Here is a 21,445-nt window from a genome sequence, read left to right as displayed (position 1 = left end):
TAATCATGGCATGTCAAAAAGTTGGCACAAGGTTAGCTGCCAGTTCTTGCAACAAAGTGACCACCTGATTAGTCCAAGGTGACATTTCACATATTCCATGAAAATTTGCTTTGAATTTCTGTGTCAGAACTTGTTTGTTGTTTTTGATTTATGGATTTAAAAAAACTGAAGAAACAATATTCGGTTTACTATGCATAGTTTTAAAATGTGCTTTACCTTTTTAATTTGCATAATGAGAGGGTGAAACTTTTACTCACCATTCGTACTGATTTGCATTTCAGCTTTGAAGACGGCCTGAAAAGGCTTTTCTGTTCAACTAAAAGAAAATGATCTAAACTGAAATTGTGAATTACAAGTAGTAAGTATAATTTTAGATTAAAATACTTCATTAAGAAAATTTACATTTTGTTTCCTTTTAGGGTGAACACGTATGCACATTCACATATGCATCTCAAGGAGGAACCAATGAGGTGAGTGGTGAACAAGTGTGTAATTAATTAATGCTTATGTTTGGACTGAAACTATTTAAAATATTCAAAAATTCTTAAACCTGGCAGTTGTACAGATACTATTCAGCGTTGTAAGCTGACAACTGTCTTGCATTTATAATTGCAGAAAATGGAGTTCAATACATATTCCTTTAATCACAACATTTTTGCAAGTGGAAAGCAGGGTTTCTGCTTTGTGATAACCTGCTGCCAATGGTTATGCTAAATTGGCCATAGCTATATGGCTCATTGTACATGATTTACAAATTGGATCAAATCCAAGATGTGATGCAGCTATCCTACAATTGATGTGCTTAAAGATCTGTCTTCTTGAACCAATGCAGCCTATGTGCTGCAAGTATACCCACAGTGCTGTTGAAGTCATAGAATCATAGAGCTGTACAGTATAGAAACAGACCCTTCGGTCCAACTTGTCCATGCTGACCAGATAGCCTAAATTAATCTAGTCCATTTGCCAGCATTTGGCCCATACCCCTCTATACCCTTCCTAATCATATACTCAACCAGATGCCTTTTAAGTATTGTAATTGTACCAGTCTCCACCACTTTCTCTGGCAGCTCATTCCATACATGCACCACCCTCTGCGTGAAAAAATTGCCCCTTAGATCCCTTTTAAATCTTACACCACTCAGTTCAAACCTATGCCCTCTAGTTTTGGACTGCACTACCCTGGGGAAGAAAACTTGATTATTCACCCTTTCTATGCCCCTCACGATATTAAAACTTCTGTAAGGTCACCCCTCAACCTCCGATGCTGTAGGGAAAATAGCCCCAGCATATTCAGCCACTCCCTATAGCTCAAACCCTCCAAGCCTGGCAACATTCTTGTAAATCTTTTCTGAACCCTTTCCAGATTTGCAACGTCCTTCCTATAGCAGGGAGACCAGAATTGCACATAATGTTCCAAAAGTTGCCTAACCAATGCTCTGTACAGCTGCATCATGACCTCCCAACTCTTATGCTCAATGCACTACCAGTAAAGGCAGTCATACCAAAAGCCGCCTTCACTATCCTGTCTACCTGTGACTCTACTTTCAATGACCTATGAACCTGCATTCCAAGGTGTCTCTGTTCAGCAACACTCCCCAAGATCTTGCGATTAAGATTTGTAATTTCAAAATGTAGCACCTCACATTTATGTAAATTAAACTCCATCTGCCATTCCTGGGTCCATTAGCCCATCTGATCAAGGTCCCGTTTTACTCTGAAGTAACCTTCTTGGCTGTCCACTACACCTCCAAACTTACTAACCATACCTCCTATGTTCACATCCAAATCATTTATATAAATGACAAAAAGCAGTGGACCCAGCACCGATCCTTGTGGCATACTGCTGGTCACACGCCCCCAATCTGAAAAGCTAGGGTGTTTGCAGGATTTTAACATAACATTGAAGAATGCGATTCCAAGTGACTTGTGACTTTGAGGGGAATTTGCAAATGATGGCGCCCCAATGAGTCTGTTGCCCTTGACCTGCTAAGTCAGACTTGTCTAACTATTTTCCATGGGGTGTAAAATTTCTGTTTTTCTCTCTGGGGGCTAATGGTGAGGGCATTTCAGAAAGATTGGATCTGGCCCAGCAATAAACATGAATTTCGGAAGGAAAATCAAAAGCAACTAACCGACAATTTATGTAATTACGTTGTGAATAGTAATGGCCAATAAAAAAGTGCCAAGCAGCTGAGCTGACTAATAAAACAATGTTTTTGTCTTTTTGGGTAAGAAGCAAAGCTACAGAGAGACAGTCCCAAGCCCTGATAAAAGTGAAGGGGATGAGCGGGGCTAAGGTGAAGAGTTAGGTTTAACTAACATTGATTTTGATTCACTTCTGCCGGTACACATTCCAAGCTGGCTCAGTTGCTTTTATATGAAAGTAGGAATCAGAAGCAGGTGGCCTTCAGACTGATCCTGTTCTTCCAGCCTGCTTTGTGAATAGTTTTGTGGGAGGGTGGAGGGCATGGGTGGATGTGTGTTTGCCTCACTCTTGGTATCTGGGTTTGCATACTGACTCTCCCACATGTGACTACATATTCCCACCTACTCACTCACACACACTCTTGTCAGCTAGTCTGTGATCTTGACTTCCTCTTTCATGGGCTGTTGCCTGAGCAGGAGCCTTGTGCCTTCCACACTCCTGCTCACTCCAAAATCATTGCCTATTTGCCTTGTACCTGCCCGGTGAGCACTAACTTGGCAGGTATTCCACAACCACCACACCGCCCATCCCTTTCCCTCCCATCTGGAGACTCACTGCTGCCATGGCTTCTGCAGGTATGTAGGCTTTGTTGTGCTTGAGGAGAAGTAGTGAACAAATGTCCTGTGATAACAACAGCAAAGACTGTAAATTCAGGGCTCCAACTGTGAAGGAATAAGCATAACCTGACGGTGGCAACCAAACTCTTCAGTGTGGTGTAAGAGAGTCTACCAAAGATTTTGCGGCTATTTACAGATGAGTGAACAGCAATGCCAGAGGTGAATTGGAATGCTGCCATCTACATTTGCCACCTCCTAAAGAGACTTCTGTAGCTTTGAACTTGGGAGGAACTGCTATGCCTGTAATGCTGAAGATCACCAAAGGATTAAGCTTCCTCACCATAGGCTTCTTTCAAATTGCAACTGGGGACTTGAGTAGCATCACCCAATTAGCCACTTAAAAATACGTTTTTGAGTTCACAGGGCACCTTAGGAAACTCACCTGTTTAACAGTTCACCAGGGACTCTGAGAGCTGAACTGTCTGATTTGCCTCCATCACTGGATTTCTTCCAGTCCAAGCGGGCATTGACTGCATGTGTTTGACACTCGGATCTCCCAGCATTCATCCAGCCAGATTCCTGAGCAGGAACGGAGTTCACTCTTTCAATGTTCAGCTTGTTTGTGACTACAGGCAGTGTTCATCCAGGTCTGTGCCTGCTATCATTAAACCATTACAATGCTCAACTTAGTTACACAGCTCTCAGGTGCTTCAAACATTCCTTCCTTCCTTCCTTCCTCTAATCGCCACTGTTGGCTTGACAGGGACAAGTGGTATACCTAAAAATTATGGCCAACGACCTCAGTATGTAATCCCTAGACTGGTGCTGAATAATGGTACAATGCTGGCCACTAATTCCACTAAAGCCATTACTGGGCGTGCAGATAGTTTACTGAAGATGCGGTTCTGTTGCCTGCACCATTTGAGGAAGAGCATTCCAGTGAACTGTGAACTATGGTGAACTATGTCTCTAGGTTAGTGATTGTTTTCTGTGCTGTGCACGACTTAGCTTGACAATGGTGGCTACTTGGGAAAAGAGAAGATGGACCAGTCATATGTTTCCTCAAATGAGGAGGAAGGGAGTCTGATGGAAATGATGATGAAAGTGAAGCTGATGCTGCTGAAGGATCTAGGAAACATGTTCAAGAGAATTAACATGGAAAGAACTGCAGATGCTGTAAATCAGCAACATAAACATAAGTTGTTGGAAAAGCTCAGCAGGTCTGGCAGCATCTGTGAAGAAAAAATTCAGAGTTAACGTTTTGGGTCTGGTGATCCTTTTTCAGAACTGATGGTTGCTTGGAAAACGTTGGTTTGTATGCAGAAAATAGGGAGGAGGATGGGGTAGGGAGTAAACGATAGGATAAAGAATAGAGCCCAAAGAGAGAGAAGTGCAGCTGGATGGACAAAGGAATTGATAATGATCTGGCTAGGAGGACGAATAGCTGTTAATGGGGACTGTTTGTGACAAACAATCGGTAGCGTGTAATGGCAGACTATGTGATAACAAGGCCTGGTGTGTGGGGTAGAGGGCTAGGGCTAGGACATGATATTGAGTCCAGAAGTTCCCCAAGCGGAATGTGTCCATATTCCCCTTCGCAAACGGTCCCTGTTGAAGGCGGACACCCTGGTCCACTCTTCCTTCACTCCTAACACACCCCCCACAGCACCTTCCCCTGCAACCTGCAAAGGTGTAACGCCTGCCCGTTTACCTCCTCCATCCCCAGTATCCCAGGGCCCAAACATACTTTCTAGCTGAAGCAACACTTCACTTGCATTTCCCAGAATCTAGTCTACTGCACTCTCTGCTCACAATGTGATCGCCTGTACATTGGGGAAACTAAGCGTTGATTGGGTGGCTACTTTGCAGAACATCTACGTTCTGCTTGTAAAGAAGACTCTGAGCATCCAGTTGCCTGCCACGTTTACACACCATCCTGTTCCCTGGGCAACATCTCTATCTTAGGCTTGCTGCAGTGTTCCAGCAAAGCTTAGCGCAAGCTGGAGGAACAACACTTCCATTTTCCACTTGGGGACCCTGCAGCCCTCTGGACTCGATATAGAGTTCAATAATTTTAGTGCCTAAACTCTCCCACATCCTAGACCCCCTACCCGACACACCAGGCCTTGTTATTCACATAGTCTGTTATTACACACTACCCATTGTTAGTCACTAATAGTCCCCATTAACAGCTATTCACCCTCCCAGCCAGATTATTGTCAACTGTTTGTACAACTGCACTTCTCTCTCTGGGCTCTATCCTTTATCTTATCGTTTACTCCCTACCCCACCCTCTTCCCTATCTTCTGCATATAAGCCAACGTTTTCCTAGCTACCAATAGTTCTGAGGAAGAGTCACCAGACCCAAAACTTAAATCTGATTTTTTCTTCATAGATGCTGCCAGACCTGCTGAGCTTTTCCAGCAACTTCTGTTTATGTTGAAGAGAATATCCAAAGCAGCTAGATTTGAGGGCAAATGACTTCTGACTACCATAAATGGGCAGTCAGCTAAGTATTCCTGCTTTGAAGGGAATACTTGGTTTCTAACATCTGGATTTTATGTTCCTTTTATTGGCATTCATTGAATTTTGAATTTTTTTTAGCTAGGTTGTAATGGTCCAGTTTCCTGGCCAGAAATTTGGCATCTGGAAATTGGAGCCCAGAAAGTCCCAGCTAATTTCAGAATTTCCTATCTTTCCATAAGATTTGACAGTCTGCTCACGCGCATATGCAATGAGCTGAGAAAATTGTAATCATGTGAGATAACCTGAACTGTCCCACGAGTAGAAGCACCTTAGGCCTGATACCATATGTAGTCTCCATAAAACAAATTTCTGCCCAGTGTTTCTAAAGGGGAAACAAACTTCTGTGCTTCATCTCGGTAAATGTTCTTCACTTGTAAGCCCAGTCTGAGTGTTGACAGGCAGTCTTGCCATGGATGCAGCACCGCTTAGTTTACTTGACCTTAATGAATTTCCATATTTTTAGTTTTATGTAAGGAAGCCCCTGAATAGGCAACAGAAGCAGGAATCCAGATTCAACAGTAATTATGACTTGCACTGTTGGCACAAGTAAACTAGAATGCTGTGAAGCTTTAAATTGTAGTTACCATGAAAAATCTCCTTTTTATGATGGACACATTGGAACTTACTGGTCGTTTGTGAACGCGTACCAACATTCCGTTATGTTGGGTACACACCTGATATCTGTTTTTTTTACTGATGCTAACTGAATTTGGATACTACTTCTCACTAATTCATCTTTCCACCCATGAAACCTGAAAACCAGCATGCAGTTCATGTCCAACAGCTCATACTTCCTCAAAGAAATTTGAAATGCTTTGTGTTTGGATTGGAAATCTTAGTTTGGAAGGCTTGAATGTGTTGATATTTGCTTATTGTTTAATCTCCTTTTAATAAGACTTGAATTAATATTCCAGTGTTATTTTGCCTGATTTAACATCTCACCAGCAGAAATTTGTTTTTAATCAGCTTTTTATTAGCCACACTTTAGAAGACTGCACCTTCAGTTTTCAAGCATGCAGCTGCTATGATTACTGTAAATTAACTGACTATAGCACAGAAATAATGAAGATTTTCTGTTGTAAATGTCTTTGTTTGATGAAGCATAATTGCTTTCTCCCTGCAGCGATGGCATATGAGCGTAGGCATCAGTGAGGACAACAAGCTATTCTCTTGCTCCGTCTGGCGGTAAGTGAATCAGGATTTATGATGGTGCTTTGAATAAGCATTGTTACATGAAATAGGTATCATTTAAACCTATTTAATGTGAATTTAGTAACTTCAGTGAAGCTTTTTCGAGTAAGTTGTTCATCTTAGAAAAATACTGAATACATTTCAGTGCAATAACAAGGTGTAGAGCTGGATGAACACAGCAGGCCAAGCAGCATCATAGGAGCAGGAAGGCTGCAATAGGGTTAGGGTTAGGGTTAGGCTTAGGTGTTTGTAGGACCTCCATTGTTAGGGAATTATGCCTATTCATTAAGTGGAAATGGGATGGAGAAAAGGATATCATTTTAAACAAAAAAATCTTAACAAAATTGAGGACAAGGATGTCTATGGTTATCTATTTTGTACAAAATAGAATAAAATTGACTTATGTGTAGTAAATGTTGACTTTTTTCCTTTTTCAGACCTCAGGGAAAGTCCTACCTGTTCTTTACCCAATTTAAAGCTGAAGTTACCAATGCTAAAATTGAATTTGCAAATGGTTTTGTAAGTAATTAAATTTTGATTTTTTTTTTGTTTTATAAAATGATAATAGCTTATGTATCCAAACAGTTTGGATTAATGGGGTGAATTCTATATCTCCCGTCGTGTGTTTGAAGGCAAGAGTGGGGCTCATAAAGTCAGTGTCAAATGACACCTGCAGCCAAGGGCAACTGCATATTGGCAATCATCCAGAAACATGGATGTGCGTAACACCAGACATTCTATATCATCATGTCATGACATCATATGCAAAGGCTGCATCGCATATGCACATAGAAGGAATGTGATATTGAAATGGTATTCAAGGAATGAGGCACAAGGAATGAGGGTAGAGAGTGCTGGATTGGGGAGAGGGGTGTCTAGGCAGCCTCCCATCCCTCTAGGTTCCATCAGTCTTCAGGGCCTGTTTGTAGTCTCAGTAGTGGCTACCACTCAATTCTGGGATTTCTTGGGCTGCAGAGTTACTGGTAAATCAGATCAGTTTGCAGCTATCCAGGGAGGGTTTTTCTTACAGACTGGTTCAGTGTGGACTTTCACAGCTATGGTCATAAAATGGTTGCAGAGCAGGCAGGTTTCTGGTCGTTATGGTGTCAGTGTTCTTCTCAGTTGGGAGTGGCTGGGAATCTGCTCTCGTTGCTTTCTCTCTCCTCTTTCGCCCCACCCAATAAAATCCAACCCTTGTGGGTAGTTTCATATATACATCATTATTGAGTATAGCAGCTTGTGTGTGGAGTTATCAGACTTTGATTCAGAAAAGATAACACTTTCATGTGACTGTCATGAACCGTTTGCAACAATACTTTGCAATCTATGTTAAGGAACAATATAAAATGCAAATCATCTTTGTCTCAAGGTATATCACAAGCAGCAGATTACTTTAAAGCACAATAGTGTGTCTATGCAGCATTTGGGACAAACTTGCATAGTAATTCAACACCTCAAGTTGCTCTGGAGGAGTATTATGAAACAAAGTAGGAAAAGCTTGGTCAAAGAGATGTGTTTTAAGGAGTATCTTGAGGATGGAAAGTGAAATGAAGGGGTGTGGAAGGAAATTTTAGAATTTAGCACCTAGAATATGAAGCATGATTAATGGAGCCGTTCAAACTAGGGCTGTTTAAGAGGCTAGAATTAGACGAGCACAGAAATGTCGGAGGATTGTTGCTGGAGGTGGTGTGGCTACGAAAGGATTTGAAAACAAGGGATGGGATGAAAGGTTTCTTGATAATGAGGCAATGTAGGCTACCAAACTGAGTTGGTAGTTGCACCAATTCCTCATAGACCTATGACATGAGCAGCAGAGCCATCCAATAATCTGTTGAAATCGCCAAGTTTAGAGGAAACAAAGGCTAAGTCTTATAACAGCAGATAATTTGAGTTAGGGGTGAAGTCTGGTGATATTGAGGAAATAGATGGTCTCACTGATGTTGTGGCATAGTTGATAGCTCAAACCTGTGTCAAATATGATACTCCAGCTACACAAAGTTTGGTTTAGTCTCAAATAGTTACAGGAAAGAGGAATGGAATTTAATGTGGAGACTGATAACAATGGCTAGAGTTGTCTTAATACCTGGCATTAGGAAACAAAACTACTGCAGTTGGCAATCTAGATAAGATTAGGTGAAAACGGAACCAGATTTTAGCAGTTCTATACAGCTTGAAGACATTAGAAAAACCTTGGAGGCAGATGTCAAATACTGCAGATAGATCATGAAGGTCAAAGAGGAATAGTCTTATCTATGTTATAGTCTCACAGTATGTAATTTGTGACTTTGATAAGCATTGTTTCGATACTGTGGGAGGGATGGAAACCTGAAAAAGGTTCAATGTTTGTATAAACTTTTAATTTCTTTAAGATTTGTTAAATTCAAGATGAAAGCAGCATTCAAATTCCAATCTGTGTACAAACATGAAAAGTTTAAGATCCAATTCTCCCTGTCAAAGAGCCAAGTGGAAATATCAGCATATCTCGTCTTTACAGTCCCTCCATAAACACTTATGCTTCGAATTGATGTTATCATTAGAAAGTCAGATTTCAGCTATCAATCAGTCTTGATAGATCATATTTTGTTACTTTTTTGCTGATTTTAATGAAGTGATCTTTCACTGAAACACATGTATGCAATGTTGCACATTTGGCTTGAGCAATGAAATAGAAGTTTATTATGCTGAAGAAATGAAGGTAAAATAGAATAAGTCAGACTATTTATTCTTAAACTCACTTTTTAACTTGGTAATGCGCAGTAAAAATATAATCCCAACAGCATCCCATTATGGTATACAAACACCAGAGAATGTCCTTCTGAAACCCGGATTGGATTTGACTTAGCTGTGGCTTCAATTCTCACTTGTTAGAATCTGATAGCCTTTTCCTTTGTTTTTTTTTCCTAGAACTGAGTTTAAACATTCTCAAATAACCCCTTCTAGGTTTTAAAGCAATCCTGGCTTGGAACTTCTACTAAACTGCTTACTCGAAGGTAACCAATTTTTAGCAATTCTAAACTATGTTCTTCCTTTCTCAGATCAAACTGCTTTACACATCCAGCTTCAGCCAGTTACCCTGCAGGAATGTCCCAAGCTGAAACTAAAAAGTTTTATTTTTCAAAACTATGGGTGTGTTTGTCCAAAACCCCTTTTTAAAAAAAACTCCATAATCCTCAATATGAAGGTATAATGCTTTACACTGTTTAGTCGCAAAATCTCCCAATATTAATGAAGTCTCATTGTTCCCTGGGCAGTTTCTTTTTTTTGTAAAATACTGTTTAGAAAAATAATCACATGGCTACAGAAATACTTGAATTAATCATTACACCCCTTAAAGCAGAAAACCCAAATGTCACTAGCTCAAAATCCAAAGTGAATGATATTAAATATATAACTTCGGCATCTTGTCTCACAACACATACTGACCACAAATTGGCACATTGGTAGTATGATGTTTCTCTTCATGGATTTTATTTCCCTAAGGAGGGTTAAAACCACTTAGCTTTTTTATGAGTTTGCAGTATTGTTTATCATAATAATTAGAAATATTTTACCACTGATTATTCGTTTTGGTTTTGCCACACACAGTGGAATTTGCTCGTTTATTCCACAAAGTTCCTTTTGCCTTATGGATGGCAATCTTTATCTCACATGGAGCTTAATCTTAACAAAATGTCAACTTAGAAAATGTCTTAATGTGTAAGACAAGTTTTTGATTGTAGCTGTTCTGTGAAATATTACTGGAAAATAAGAGTGATACATTTTTCCAAGTTGCTGAAAGAAAAGCCAGGCAGTTGTCTGTTTCTGCCTTTTTTAAAGGAGTTCAATAACTGACACTGGTTTTAGCATGCTGGGAAGAAAACTTCACATTCTTGTTAATCAAGCTTAGTACATTTCAGAAAAGGTAATTGTTTCTGTCCATACTGTAGTTCAGTTCACTTCAGTTCAATTCACAATAAGTCGGCAGATGGGAAACTCTAAAAAAATAAAATTAGTTCTGTCTTCTGCTCAATTTAGTGGTTTAGTTCCAGAATTTTTCGCGTTCAGTATTTGGAGAATAAAAGCTGTAACATTCTCTACATGAATATATAAATTAATTGTTACTGTATGACATTAATCTGGAAAGGAGACATTAGTTTTTTTTTGCTTCTGCTCCCTTAAATGTAATTCCAAATGAAACTGCAGTCATTAATGCCAACCAGCAGCTGTAGTACTTTTATAAAATAAATGCAGGGTAGTCTCATGGAATTGTTTCTCTTCACTCAATGTTGCCATTCTCATGTTTTGAGTTGGAAGGTTATAAATTCAGGCTTCCCTCTTAGACTGAATATAATCTAAGATGGCATTTCAATATTGTATTCCTGCCCTATCCAAATGTCGCTGTTTAAATAACTCGTTAAGCAGATACTATTTCTGACTGTTTCAGGCGAATGTGAAGGACTCCTTAATACTATTCAAACAAACAAGGAATTTTCCCAGTGTATCCACCAATGTTTATCTTTTAGCTGATACTTATTATTCAGTTTTTTTTATTCATTCCTGGGATGTGGGCATTGCCAGCTGGTTATTTTAGTTGCTCTTGAGAAGGTATGGTGCATTGCTCCCTTGAAATGCTGTAGTCAATCTGTAGGTAGACCCACAATGCTGTTAGGAAAGGACCCAGCAACCGTGAAGGAATGGCGATTATACTTCCATGTCAGGATGATGAGTGACTTGGAGAGGAACTTGCAGGTGGTTGTGTTCTCATATCTGCTGCCCTTGTCCTTCTCTATGGCAGTGGTTGTTTGTTTAGAAGATACTGTCTGAGAAGCTTCAGTAAATTTCTGCAGCACATCTTGAAAATGGCATACACTGCTTCTACTGAGCATTAGTGGTAGAGGGAGTAAATATTTGTGGATGTGGTGCTACAAGAGGGCTGATTTAACAAGAATTTCTTTGCCTTTATTCATTCACAGGATGAGGGTGTCACTGGCTAGGCAGCATTAATTGCCCAGGGCAATTAAGAGTCAACCATATTGCTATTGGTCTGGAGTCCCCACATGTTGGCCAGACCAGGTAAGGATGACAGTTTCCTTCTCTAAAGGACATTAGTGAACGAGATGGTATCAAGCTTCTTGAGTGCTTTTGTAGCTGCACTCATTTAGACAAATGGGGAATATTCCATCATACTCCTGACTTGTGCCTTGCAGATGGTGGACAGGCTTTGGGGAGTCTGGAGTGAGCCACTTGATACAGGACCCCAAGACTCTGACCTGTTCTTGTAGCCACGGTATTTATATGGTTAGTCCAGTTCAGTTTCTGGGCAGTAGTAACCTCCAGGATTCTTTTATGTTGAATTTGGTCATTGCATTGCATTGCTTGACAGTTGTATGGACATGAATGTTACTTGACACTGTCAGCCCAAATTTGGATATTATTCAGGTCTTTCTGCATTTGTACATGGACCGCTTTGGTATCTTGGAATTGTGAATGGTGGAGAACATTGTGCAGAGAACATTTTTCACCATTGACCTTTCAGTAGAGGAAAGGTCGCTGAAGCAGCTGAAGGTGGTTCGTTCTAGAACACTAAACGGAGGCATTCCTGCAGAGATGTCCTGGAGCTGAGATGACTGGCCCCTAACAAATCGTAACTGTTTCTTATGTACAAGTATGAGTTCATCCAACAAAGGATTTTCCCTGTGATTTTCCGTTGACTCTCGTTTTACTAAGGCTTCTTGATGCTATGCTCTGTAAAATGCAGCCTGGATGTCAAGGGCAGTCATTCTCTCTCACCTCTGGAATTCAGTCCTTTTGTCCATATTTGAGCCAAGGCTGTAGGAGTTCAGGAGCTGAGTGGCCATAGCAGTACCCAAACACAGTGTCTCTGAACAGGTTATTGATAAACAAGTGCTGCTTGATGACATCTTCCATCACTTATTGATTTTTTTGCCAGTACACTGGGGTAGTGATTTACCAGGTTGGATTTGTCGTGCTTTTTGTATACAGGGCAACCTGGGTAATTTTCTACATTGTCGGGTAGATGCAAGTGTTGTAGCTGCACTGGAACAACCTGACTAGGACCTAGCAAGCTCTGGAGCATGAATCTTCAGAACTATTGCCGACATGTCATCAGAGTCTGTAGCCGTTGCACTATCCAACCTCTCAGATTGTTTCTTGATATTGTGTGGAATGAATCAAAGGCTAAAGGCTGGCGTCTGTGATGCTGGGGGTTTCTGGAGGAGACGGACATGGATCATCCACTCTGCATTTCTAGGTGAAGATTGTTGCAGATGCTTCAGCCTTATCTTTTGCACTGATATGCTGGGCTCCCCCATCGTTGAGGATGGGGAAATTTGTAGAGCCATCTCCTTTGATGAATTGTGTAATTGTCCACTAGCCTTCGTGATTGAATGTGGAATGACTGCAGAGTTTTGATATGATCTAATGGTTGTGAAATTGCTTAGCTCTGTCTGCCACTTGCTGCTTATGCTGTTTGGCATGCAAGTAGTCCTGTTTTGTAGCTTCACCAGGTTGGTTCCTCATTTTTAGGTATGCCTGGTGCTGCTCCTTGCACTCCCTCCTGCAATCCTGCTGCACTCTTCATTGAACCAGGGTTGATTCATTAGCTTGATGATCAGGGAAGAGTGGGTGACTTGCTGGGCCTTAAGATTGTGTTGGAGTACAGTTCTCCTGCTGGTAATAGCCCGCACTACCTGATGGATGCTGAGTTTCGGGTTGCTACATCTGTTGGAAGTTTATCCTGTTTTGCATGGTGGTAGTGCCATACAATATAATGGAGGGTATTCTCAGTGAGATGACGACTTTGTCTCCACAAGGATTGTGTGGTGGTCACTCATTACCATGTGTTTCATGGATCCATTTGACAGTATATTGGTGAGGATGAGGTAAAGCATGTTTTTCCATCTTGGTTTCCTCACCACCTGCTGCAGACTTTGTCTAATAGCTATGTCCTTTAGGACTCAGCAAGCTTGGCCACTAGAGGTGCCACCAAGCCACTCTTGATGGACTTTGTAGTCTCCCATCCAGAGTAAATTCTATGCCCTTGTCACCCTCAGTGTTTCCTCCAAGTGGTGTTCAGCATAAAGGAGTACTAATTCATCTGCCAAGGTGGGGGATGTTGCATGGTTTCTGGTTTCCTTGCCTGTTGTTTGACCTGATGCCATAAGATTTCATGGGGTCCAGAGTCAATATTGAAGGCTCCTAGGGCATTTCACTTTGCCACCATCTCTGCTGGGTCCTCATGGTTAGACAGGACATACCCAGGTATAGTGATGGGTTTTTTTTTCTGAGACATTGAAAACAGGTTGTAATTCTGAGTGTGATTGTCAGGCTGTTGCTTGACTAATCTGAGATGGCTGTCCCAATTCTGGCACTAGCCCCCAGATGTTGTTAAGGACAACTTTACAGGGTTAACAGGGCTGAGTTTGCCATTGTCATTTTTCTGTGCTTTATTCGATGCTGGATGGTCCGCCTGATTTCACCCCTAAGATATTGCTAAAACAGTTAAGGTAGTCAGTTTTATTATTGTCTTTCTGGGACCTTTCAGTGCATAACTTGGCTGCCATGTTACATTACACTAGTGACTACACTTCAAAAGTGCTTTAGAATGTCAGGCCACGGAAAGTATTACAAAAAGATACAAATTCTCTCCTCTTCCCCGTTCTCCCCCTCCGCCCTCTTTCTTCCCTCCGCCCTCCTCACCCCACGCCCCCATCCTCCCCCTGTCGTCCTCCCCGTCCTATAACCTGCCACTCTTCATTGTAATAGATTATCATGTTTTGTCATTGGGAGAAATCATGTTGATGACTGCTAGAAGCGTCACTTACCATATTGCAAATCCCTATTGAAGTGGCATTTGAAGGCATCACCAATCAGTTGTATTATGTAGAAAATGTATGTACCAAAATTTTGTCAGGTTAAACAATTTAGTGGTGTAAACTGTTGTGGAGTTGCAGCTTCAACAAATGTCGCCATGATCCGAAAGTTGATTTTTCATCCGATTTTCTTCCTTTTCTGAAAGCACTTGTTTGAGCTGGACTTTTAAACTAGTGGAAAGATGAAGGAAGAACAAAATAAGTTTTCTAAAAGGTAGAGGGCAGGGAAGATTAAATATTAAAATATTTCATGATTCTACAGCTGAAGAGATTGGTAATGGTACCAATTGGTAATTGGTAATGGGTACAGTAAAGAAATGAAGATTGTGTCTACATGAAACATGAATATTTATGTAGCAACCACCTGACTCCAGTATGATGGGATTAAGGAAGAAATATAGTAAGACAATGTCAATAAAAGATCCCCCGTCACCTTCCACTGGCTCAGCTCATCCTGACCTGAAATATTACCTCTGTTTCTCTCCACAAATGCTACTTGCGCAATTAGTTTTTTTTTGCTTTTACTTCAGACTTCCAGCATCCATATTAGTTTCCTTTTGTCTTCACATGCGTATAGGTAGTTTTGAGAGTGGGCTAACCAATTGTAGAGGATGTTGCAGTGGAGTTTGATCCTCTTTCCAGGTGTAGCTTTTCATTTGTAGTCAACTTCTTCCAGTCTTATTGAAAAGGTGACAACTTCCTCAATGCTGTCATGCTGAGATGTGCAAAATTCATTGCATTGAGCCCACCAATATTTTATTTCTTCCCCATGCTCCTTGTTGATTAGAAATATAATGTGTTAATTGTTTTTGGTATCTATATTTCAGACTGCCCAGATCATCTCATAACTGGTTTGCTGCAAAAAGTGTTTTTTGCATTATAATGTTTACTTTTATTGAGCAACTGAAATGAGGAATTAGATAATTCATCATAGAATACTACCTTTGTGATACACAACAGGATGCAGTGGCTAAATGATCTGCAGTTTGGATAATAGGAGGGTTGTAAGAGGAAGCATAGTTGGAGGGAAGCAAGCAGTTACATAGTTAAAGTCTGGGAAGAAATTAGACTAGGTGGTGATGTGAATATGCTGATACCAGCATTGAAAGAGTACAATGAGCAGGTGATAAAAAGCATAGGATCAGGTAAATCAAGTACGTTTCAGAAATAATCACCTCAGTAGCGTTGACAAAATAGGAGGAATAGTTACAACTGTGCTTGGTGTACTGAAAACTTGGATAATGTGTGCATTTATTCAGAATAATTTATATTGCAGTCATCTGCAAGTACTGGGTTGATACGACCAAAGCATTTTGGAAAAAAAAAAGTTCTGTGATTAAAAGAACAGGCTGTAGATTCAAATTCTTGTTCAAAATTAGCATTACTGAGTCATCAGTAGTGAAGCAGCACCTGTGTTTTTGAGGATGATTGATTCTGTAGAGCGTTCTTCATGACATTTTCAACTTAAAAGATCACTAAACCAATGAGTTAATGTTAATATTGTACGGTCATGCCAACAGTGTGTTGAAAACAGTCTGACATCGTACAAGTACAATTTTGTGTAGCCTGACATGCTGATATTGATGTTCTTTTCCATCGTCACAAAAATCTATATTAATTGGCAGCAATTTATTGATTCCTTTTATTGAGTGAAAGTATCCTATAATCACTATTACATAGATATCCTGATCATTGAGTGCTGTGACGAAATTAACTAAACTTATAGAGGAAGAAGCGCAAAGGTAAGTTGATGATGCTTCTCGGCTCTGCATTGATCTAAAACAGGTACCAGTCTTGGAGGTAGTTACCAAATGATAGTGCTGTTTTTAATGATAGTAATCTAGAAAACAAACAAAATACTTAAAGAAACCAAGTAAAAATGTGCATATTGACAGAAAGCTAAAGTCGCCATAATCTGACCAGACCATGGGCTGCTCTCGTTAGAGAGAGATGACTGGTGGTGGTTTAACTGAGGGTCACCATGCCTCAGGGGAACGTGAAGGTCAAGAAGGAGAGCCCTCAGAATGCTGACAGTAACACCTAACAACATATAATTGAAATTCTAGTTTTAACTTGAGTAATATACATGATAGTTGACACATTAATGGGGATGGAAATTTTTCATATCTGACTTTTTGTTGTTTTTGGGTGCTACTTTCAAGTCATTTTATTTGTAAAATGTTTCACCCTGTTTGGTATTTGTTCCTGTAGGGCAGTTTGTATTTGTACAAAGTTAATTACATTTTGATTTTGTAAAATATGAACAAATTTGTGCATATTTATCAGTGGGAGCTTAGGATACAATTGTGCATTTTTACATTTTTGTAATGTGAAATGTATACATGAATAATATTGCTACACAGTGGGGTGACAGATTTCAAACCAGAAACCACCAGTTTGAAAGCATAATTGCTGTAGAACATAGAGTGAGCAGTCTTAACTTGTATGTTTTGCTCAAAATTGCTTTTTGAAAAAAAAATTACATCTGGCTACAAGTAGTATGGGATCTTAACAGTTACATTACAATTTTAGTTTTTAACGAAGAGCTGATTAAGCTGTCGATTCTTTGCAGTTTGTTTTGGTTATTAGTTCTAGTATTTTGTGGTCGCACTTACAATAAAGCTGGCATGAAGCTAAACCAGCTCCTTGACATGCTTTTACACCAGTTGGCAAAATATGATCAGGTTGATAACTGTGATACACAGTTATTTGTGAATTTTTGTGTCAACTTCAAAACTGCTATATAACTGGACTCTTTGGTCTAGAACTAATCTTATTTGGGCACTTAAAGTTGAATCGTAGATTCATTTTTAATTTTTTCATAGGGCGCAAAAGCTTTTATATGCTTTTTAGATAGCTGCATCCATTTTCCCACTCAGTAATTGATTTATGAGAAATTGTGGTGTCTGCTGAATTGTGATGACAATGTAAATAAGTTACTATAATTTTCTGTGTGACTTCTTTCAACAGCAGAGGGTGCAGTGATTTATCTTTTTATACCTATGCCTTTTCAATAGTTTTCCCATACTTGCTCCAGAGGCTTCTGATCTCTTATAGTTACTGGTACCAAGCTAACTAACTGAAATATGTAAGCTTACTTTGTTATGTTAGTAAGATTTTGAATAGCTTTTATACTCATAAGGAACTATGTCTACCCTTTTGCTCCTTTGCTCTGTGACAAGCATGTTTACATTTTGAAAATTGCATAGGAAAGTTAGTACTTCAAAATATGGTCTTTCTGTTTTGACGTTCATGCATCAGCAAGATTATGTGATCTGTTATGTGCTATCTCTTGAAAATTAAGCAAAATATCAATGCAAGCAATGTAAGAGATCCATCTAGTTGTATAATTAGCTTGTCATTTCCTAGCCTGTCGTTTGATAAAAGGATTTAGTCTAATTGCTCCTAACATAGATGTTAAAATAGATTTTTAGCTTCATTAGTAATGCAGTAGTTATTCATTTGTATATTTCTTGCTTATTTAAGGCATCTTGATGGGTACATGAATAGGATGGATATGGGCTAAATGATGGCAAATGGGACTAGATCAGTTTAATGTATCTGATCAGCATAGCCGAATTGGACCAAAGGATCTGTTTCTGTGCTGTATAATTGCAACTCTATGGACTTAGTGTTATGTATAGTAACATTTATAGCTCTGTGGGTCTACCTACACCAGATGGACTGAAGCGGTTCCAGAAGTCAGTTCACTTCCATAATTACTTCTCAAAGCTATTTGGGGGTGGATGCCAAATATTGGGAAACCCCTTAAGAAAATATATTTTTTTAAATTGACTTTATGGATGGTGTCAATCTGAATTCTTTGAAGTTAGCTTTAACATAATTATTTAAATAATTTCCTTTTAACCAGTTTCCCATGACCACAGTTATCAAGATGGTGGCAGAGTAGCAGCGCTGTGTGTGGACTCTTGAGCCTTGGGCTCATCCGTTCCTGTCTGCTTTCTTTTCTTTTTTCCTTCTTGATTCTGCTCTTTTTCTTTTTTTTACTTTCTCTTCTTTGGGGTCTTTCGTGGTGGGTTAATTGGCAGCATCAGCATGGCAATGAGAGCACACGAAATGGCAGCAGCCTCCTGGCAATCGGAGGCAGTGGTGGTGGATGTGGCTTCTCCTATCAATTGGAGGCAGCGTCAAGGATGTCCTCCTGGCATTTGGGGCTCCCGCCGGTGTGGCAGTGGCAGCAGCAGCAAAGCTCCTCCAGCGTTCTGAGGCGGCAGTGGACTTGTGAAGATCGCAGCGATAAGGCCACATCAGGACTCTTGGTGAGGTGGTTGTGGTAGACTGGAAGTTACAGTGGGCTCCTGGCATGATTGAGGCGGCAACAGAGCCAAGGATTCCTGATTGCAGTTGCCGTAGGCCTGGAGCTGGGGACAATGGAGCCAGCAACCTCTGGTTGTGGGGGGAATGTGGGTTTAGCACAGGACCTGGCATCGGCGAAGAGGTAGCACCTAAAGAATGGCGACTCCAACATTGGCTGGTCTGGTGCAGGCAGCAGTGAGGCGCAGGTGTCGTTGGTGAGCTGGCTCCGGACTCATGGCGGAAGTGGCAAAACGCAGACTCTGTTTCAATTATATCTTTTTATTCTTTTTATTTATATTCTTAAATTAGTCAAAATGGTATGGGATTGTGGATACAGTTGAAGCTTTTCATTGTATTTTACTGTATTATTCACTGTAAAATACAAGTGACAATGAATCATTTAATTCAATGTAATAAACTTACTGAATAAGAATTGAAGCAGTGTGTCCTTGGCTTTGCACTGCAATAAACCCGAAGTATGGCAAAGTGTGAAGCTGTTCAAATCAAGAGGTAGCGTTTTACCAGTTTAGTTTCCAAACCACAGCAGTGAAACTCACGTAACCATTGCCAAATCAAATTGAATTTTGGGGGCATGACTTGGGCATGTCATGCCTGTTTCTAGCAGGCATATTAGCAAAATGCATCTGGGACAAGAGTAATGGTTTTATGGTTTGGATCATTGGATCCGTAGTAAGTCTTTTGCAGACATTTACCTCAACAGAAATAAATTTGAAACAAATGATGAAACTTGCACAAAAAATCAAGAACCTGGAGATTTGAGCAGTTTTGCAGGACAACTGACTCCTGATATTAAATGACAAGCATTTTTGAAACTTCAGGCAACAGAGCAAAATGAGCTAAAGTTGCCAGCGAGCTTTGTGAATGTGCAGTCTGTAGAATATTATTAAAGTTAAGAGTGAGCTACTGAAACTGGTGAACTGAATTCTGACTACAAACATGGAGATGCTCAATATTAGATAAAAATGGGATATACATAAAGTAAGATGATTGAATATTTTTGGACCAAGAAACCTAATGTGTCAGGGTGATTTGGGCATCCGAGTAAAAATTAGTTGTTAACTGTTGTAACTGGTATTAACAAATAAATGCGTAATACAGTTTTAGGATAGATTTTTTGTGTAGCACACTGGTTTAGAAGAATAATTTACTAGAAGTATTTTGCATCAGCATTTACCATGGAGAAGCATAAAGAAAACCTAGAATGTGGGGAAATAAACAGCAACATTGTGAAAAATGTCCATATTACAGGGGAGGAGGTGCTGGACAGCTTAAAATGCATAAAGGTGGATACATCCCCAGGACCTGATCAGGTGTACCCAAGAACTCTGTGGAAAGGCAGGGAAGTGATTGCTGAGTCCCTTGCTGAGATATTTGTATCATCGATAGCCATAAGTGAGGTGCCAGTAGATTGGAGGTTGGCAATTGTGGTGCCACTATTTAAGAAAGGTGGTAAGGAAAAGCCAGGGAACTTGTGGCACAGATCGCAACTGGCAGGTATGACGTGGTAGGCATCATGGAGACATGGCTGCAAGGGGATCAGGATTGGGAATTATGCTATCGAAAAGATAGCCAAGTGGGCCGAGGGGTTGGGGTTGCCTTATTAATGAGAAATGAAATTAAATCAATAGGAAAAAATGAAGTAGGGTCAGATGGTGTAGAATCTGTATAGTAGAACTGATGAACCACAAAGGTAAAAAAAACCATAGTTGGGGTTGTGTACAGGCCTCCAAACAGTAGTTAGGAGCTGGGGCGCAAGATACACTAGAAAATAGAAAAGGTGTGTAAGAAAGGCAAAGTCATAGTGATCATGGGGGATTTCAATATGCAGGTGCACTGGGAAAATTATGTTGGTAGTGGATTGCAAGAAAAAGAGTTTATGGAATGTCTACGAGATGGCTTTTTGGAGCAGTTTGTGGTGGAGCCCACAAGGGAACAGGCAGTACTGGATTTAGTGTTGTGCAATGAGGCAGACTTGATAACGGACCTTTAAGGTAAAGGAACCCTTAGGAGGCAGTGATCATAAGATGATAGAATTTACTCTGCAATTTGAGAGGGAGAAGATGGAATCAGAGGTAATGGTATTACAGCTGAATAAAGGTCACTGCAGAGGTATGAGGGAGGAGCTGGGCAGAATTGACTGGAAGAGGAGCCTAGCAGGAAAGACAATGGAACAGCAATGGCAGGAGTTTCTGGGAGTAATTCAGGAGACGCAGCAAAAATTCATCCCTAGGAAAAAGAAGCATGGTACAAGGAGGATGAGGCAACCATGGCTGACTAAGGAAGTCAGGGATAGCTTAAAAGTAAAAAAGAAAGCATATAATGTGGCAAAGAGCAGTGGGAAACCAGAAGACTGGGAAGCTTACAAAGACCAATAGAGGGCAACAAAAAAATAATAAGGAGGGAGAAGATTAAATATGAGGGTAAGTTAGCCAGTAATATAAATTAAGACTGTAAGAGTTTCATTAGGTATATAAAGGACAAAACAGAGGCAAAAGTCGACATTCCACCATTGGAAAATGACGGTGGAAAGATAGTAGTGGGGAAGAAGGAAATGGCTGAGGAACTGAATAATTATTTCACGTCAGTCTTCACGGTGGAAGACACGAGTAATTTTCCAAAAATTCAAGAGAGTCAAGGGGCAGAGCTGAGTGTGGCCATCACCAAGGAAAAGGTGCTAGTAAAACTGACTGGCCTGAAAATGGACAAATAACCTGGACCAGAGATAGTAGGAACTGCAGATGCTGGAGAATCCGAGA

At 40.2% G+C, this 21,445-nt stretch overlaps 1 protein-coding gene across 1 annotated transcript in view; it reads left to right on the top strand.

Moving 5' to 3' along the window:
• mydgf (myeloid-derived growth factor) overlaps window positions 1-21,445 on the top strand; it is a 44,221-nt gene that overhangs the window by 11,223 nt on the left and 11,553 nt on the right. Inside the window, exons 2-4 of the mRNA XM_020526507.2 lie at window positions 420-470; window positions 6,413-6,474; window positions 6,918-6,999. Coding sequence (XP_020382096.2) covers window positions 420-470; window positions 6,413-6,474; window positions 6,918-6,999 — 195 coding nt within the window. The remainder of the gene's footprint in view (window positions 1-419; window positions 471-6,412; window positions 6,475-6,917; window positions 7,000-21,445) is intronic.

This window comes from Rhincodon typus, chromosome 29 (genome assembly GCF_021869965.1).
Source record: "Rhincodon typus isolate 14 chromosome 29, sRhiTyp1.1, whole genome shotgun sequence".
Classification (NCBI taxonomy): Eukaryota; Metazoa; Chordata; class Chondrichthyes; order Orectolobiformes; family Rhincodontidae; genus Rhincodon; species Rhincodon typus.
Note: the sequence above shows the minus strand (reverse complement) of the source record. Positions and strands in the feature narration are given on the sequence as shown.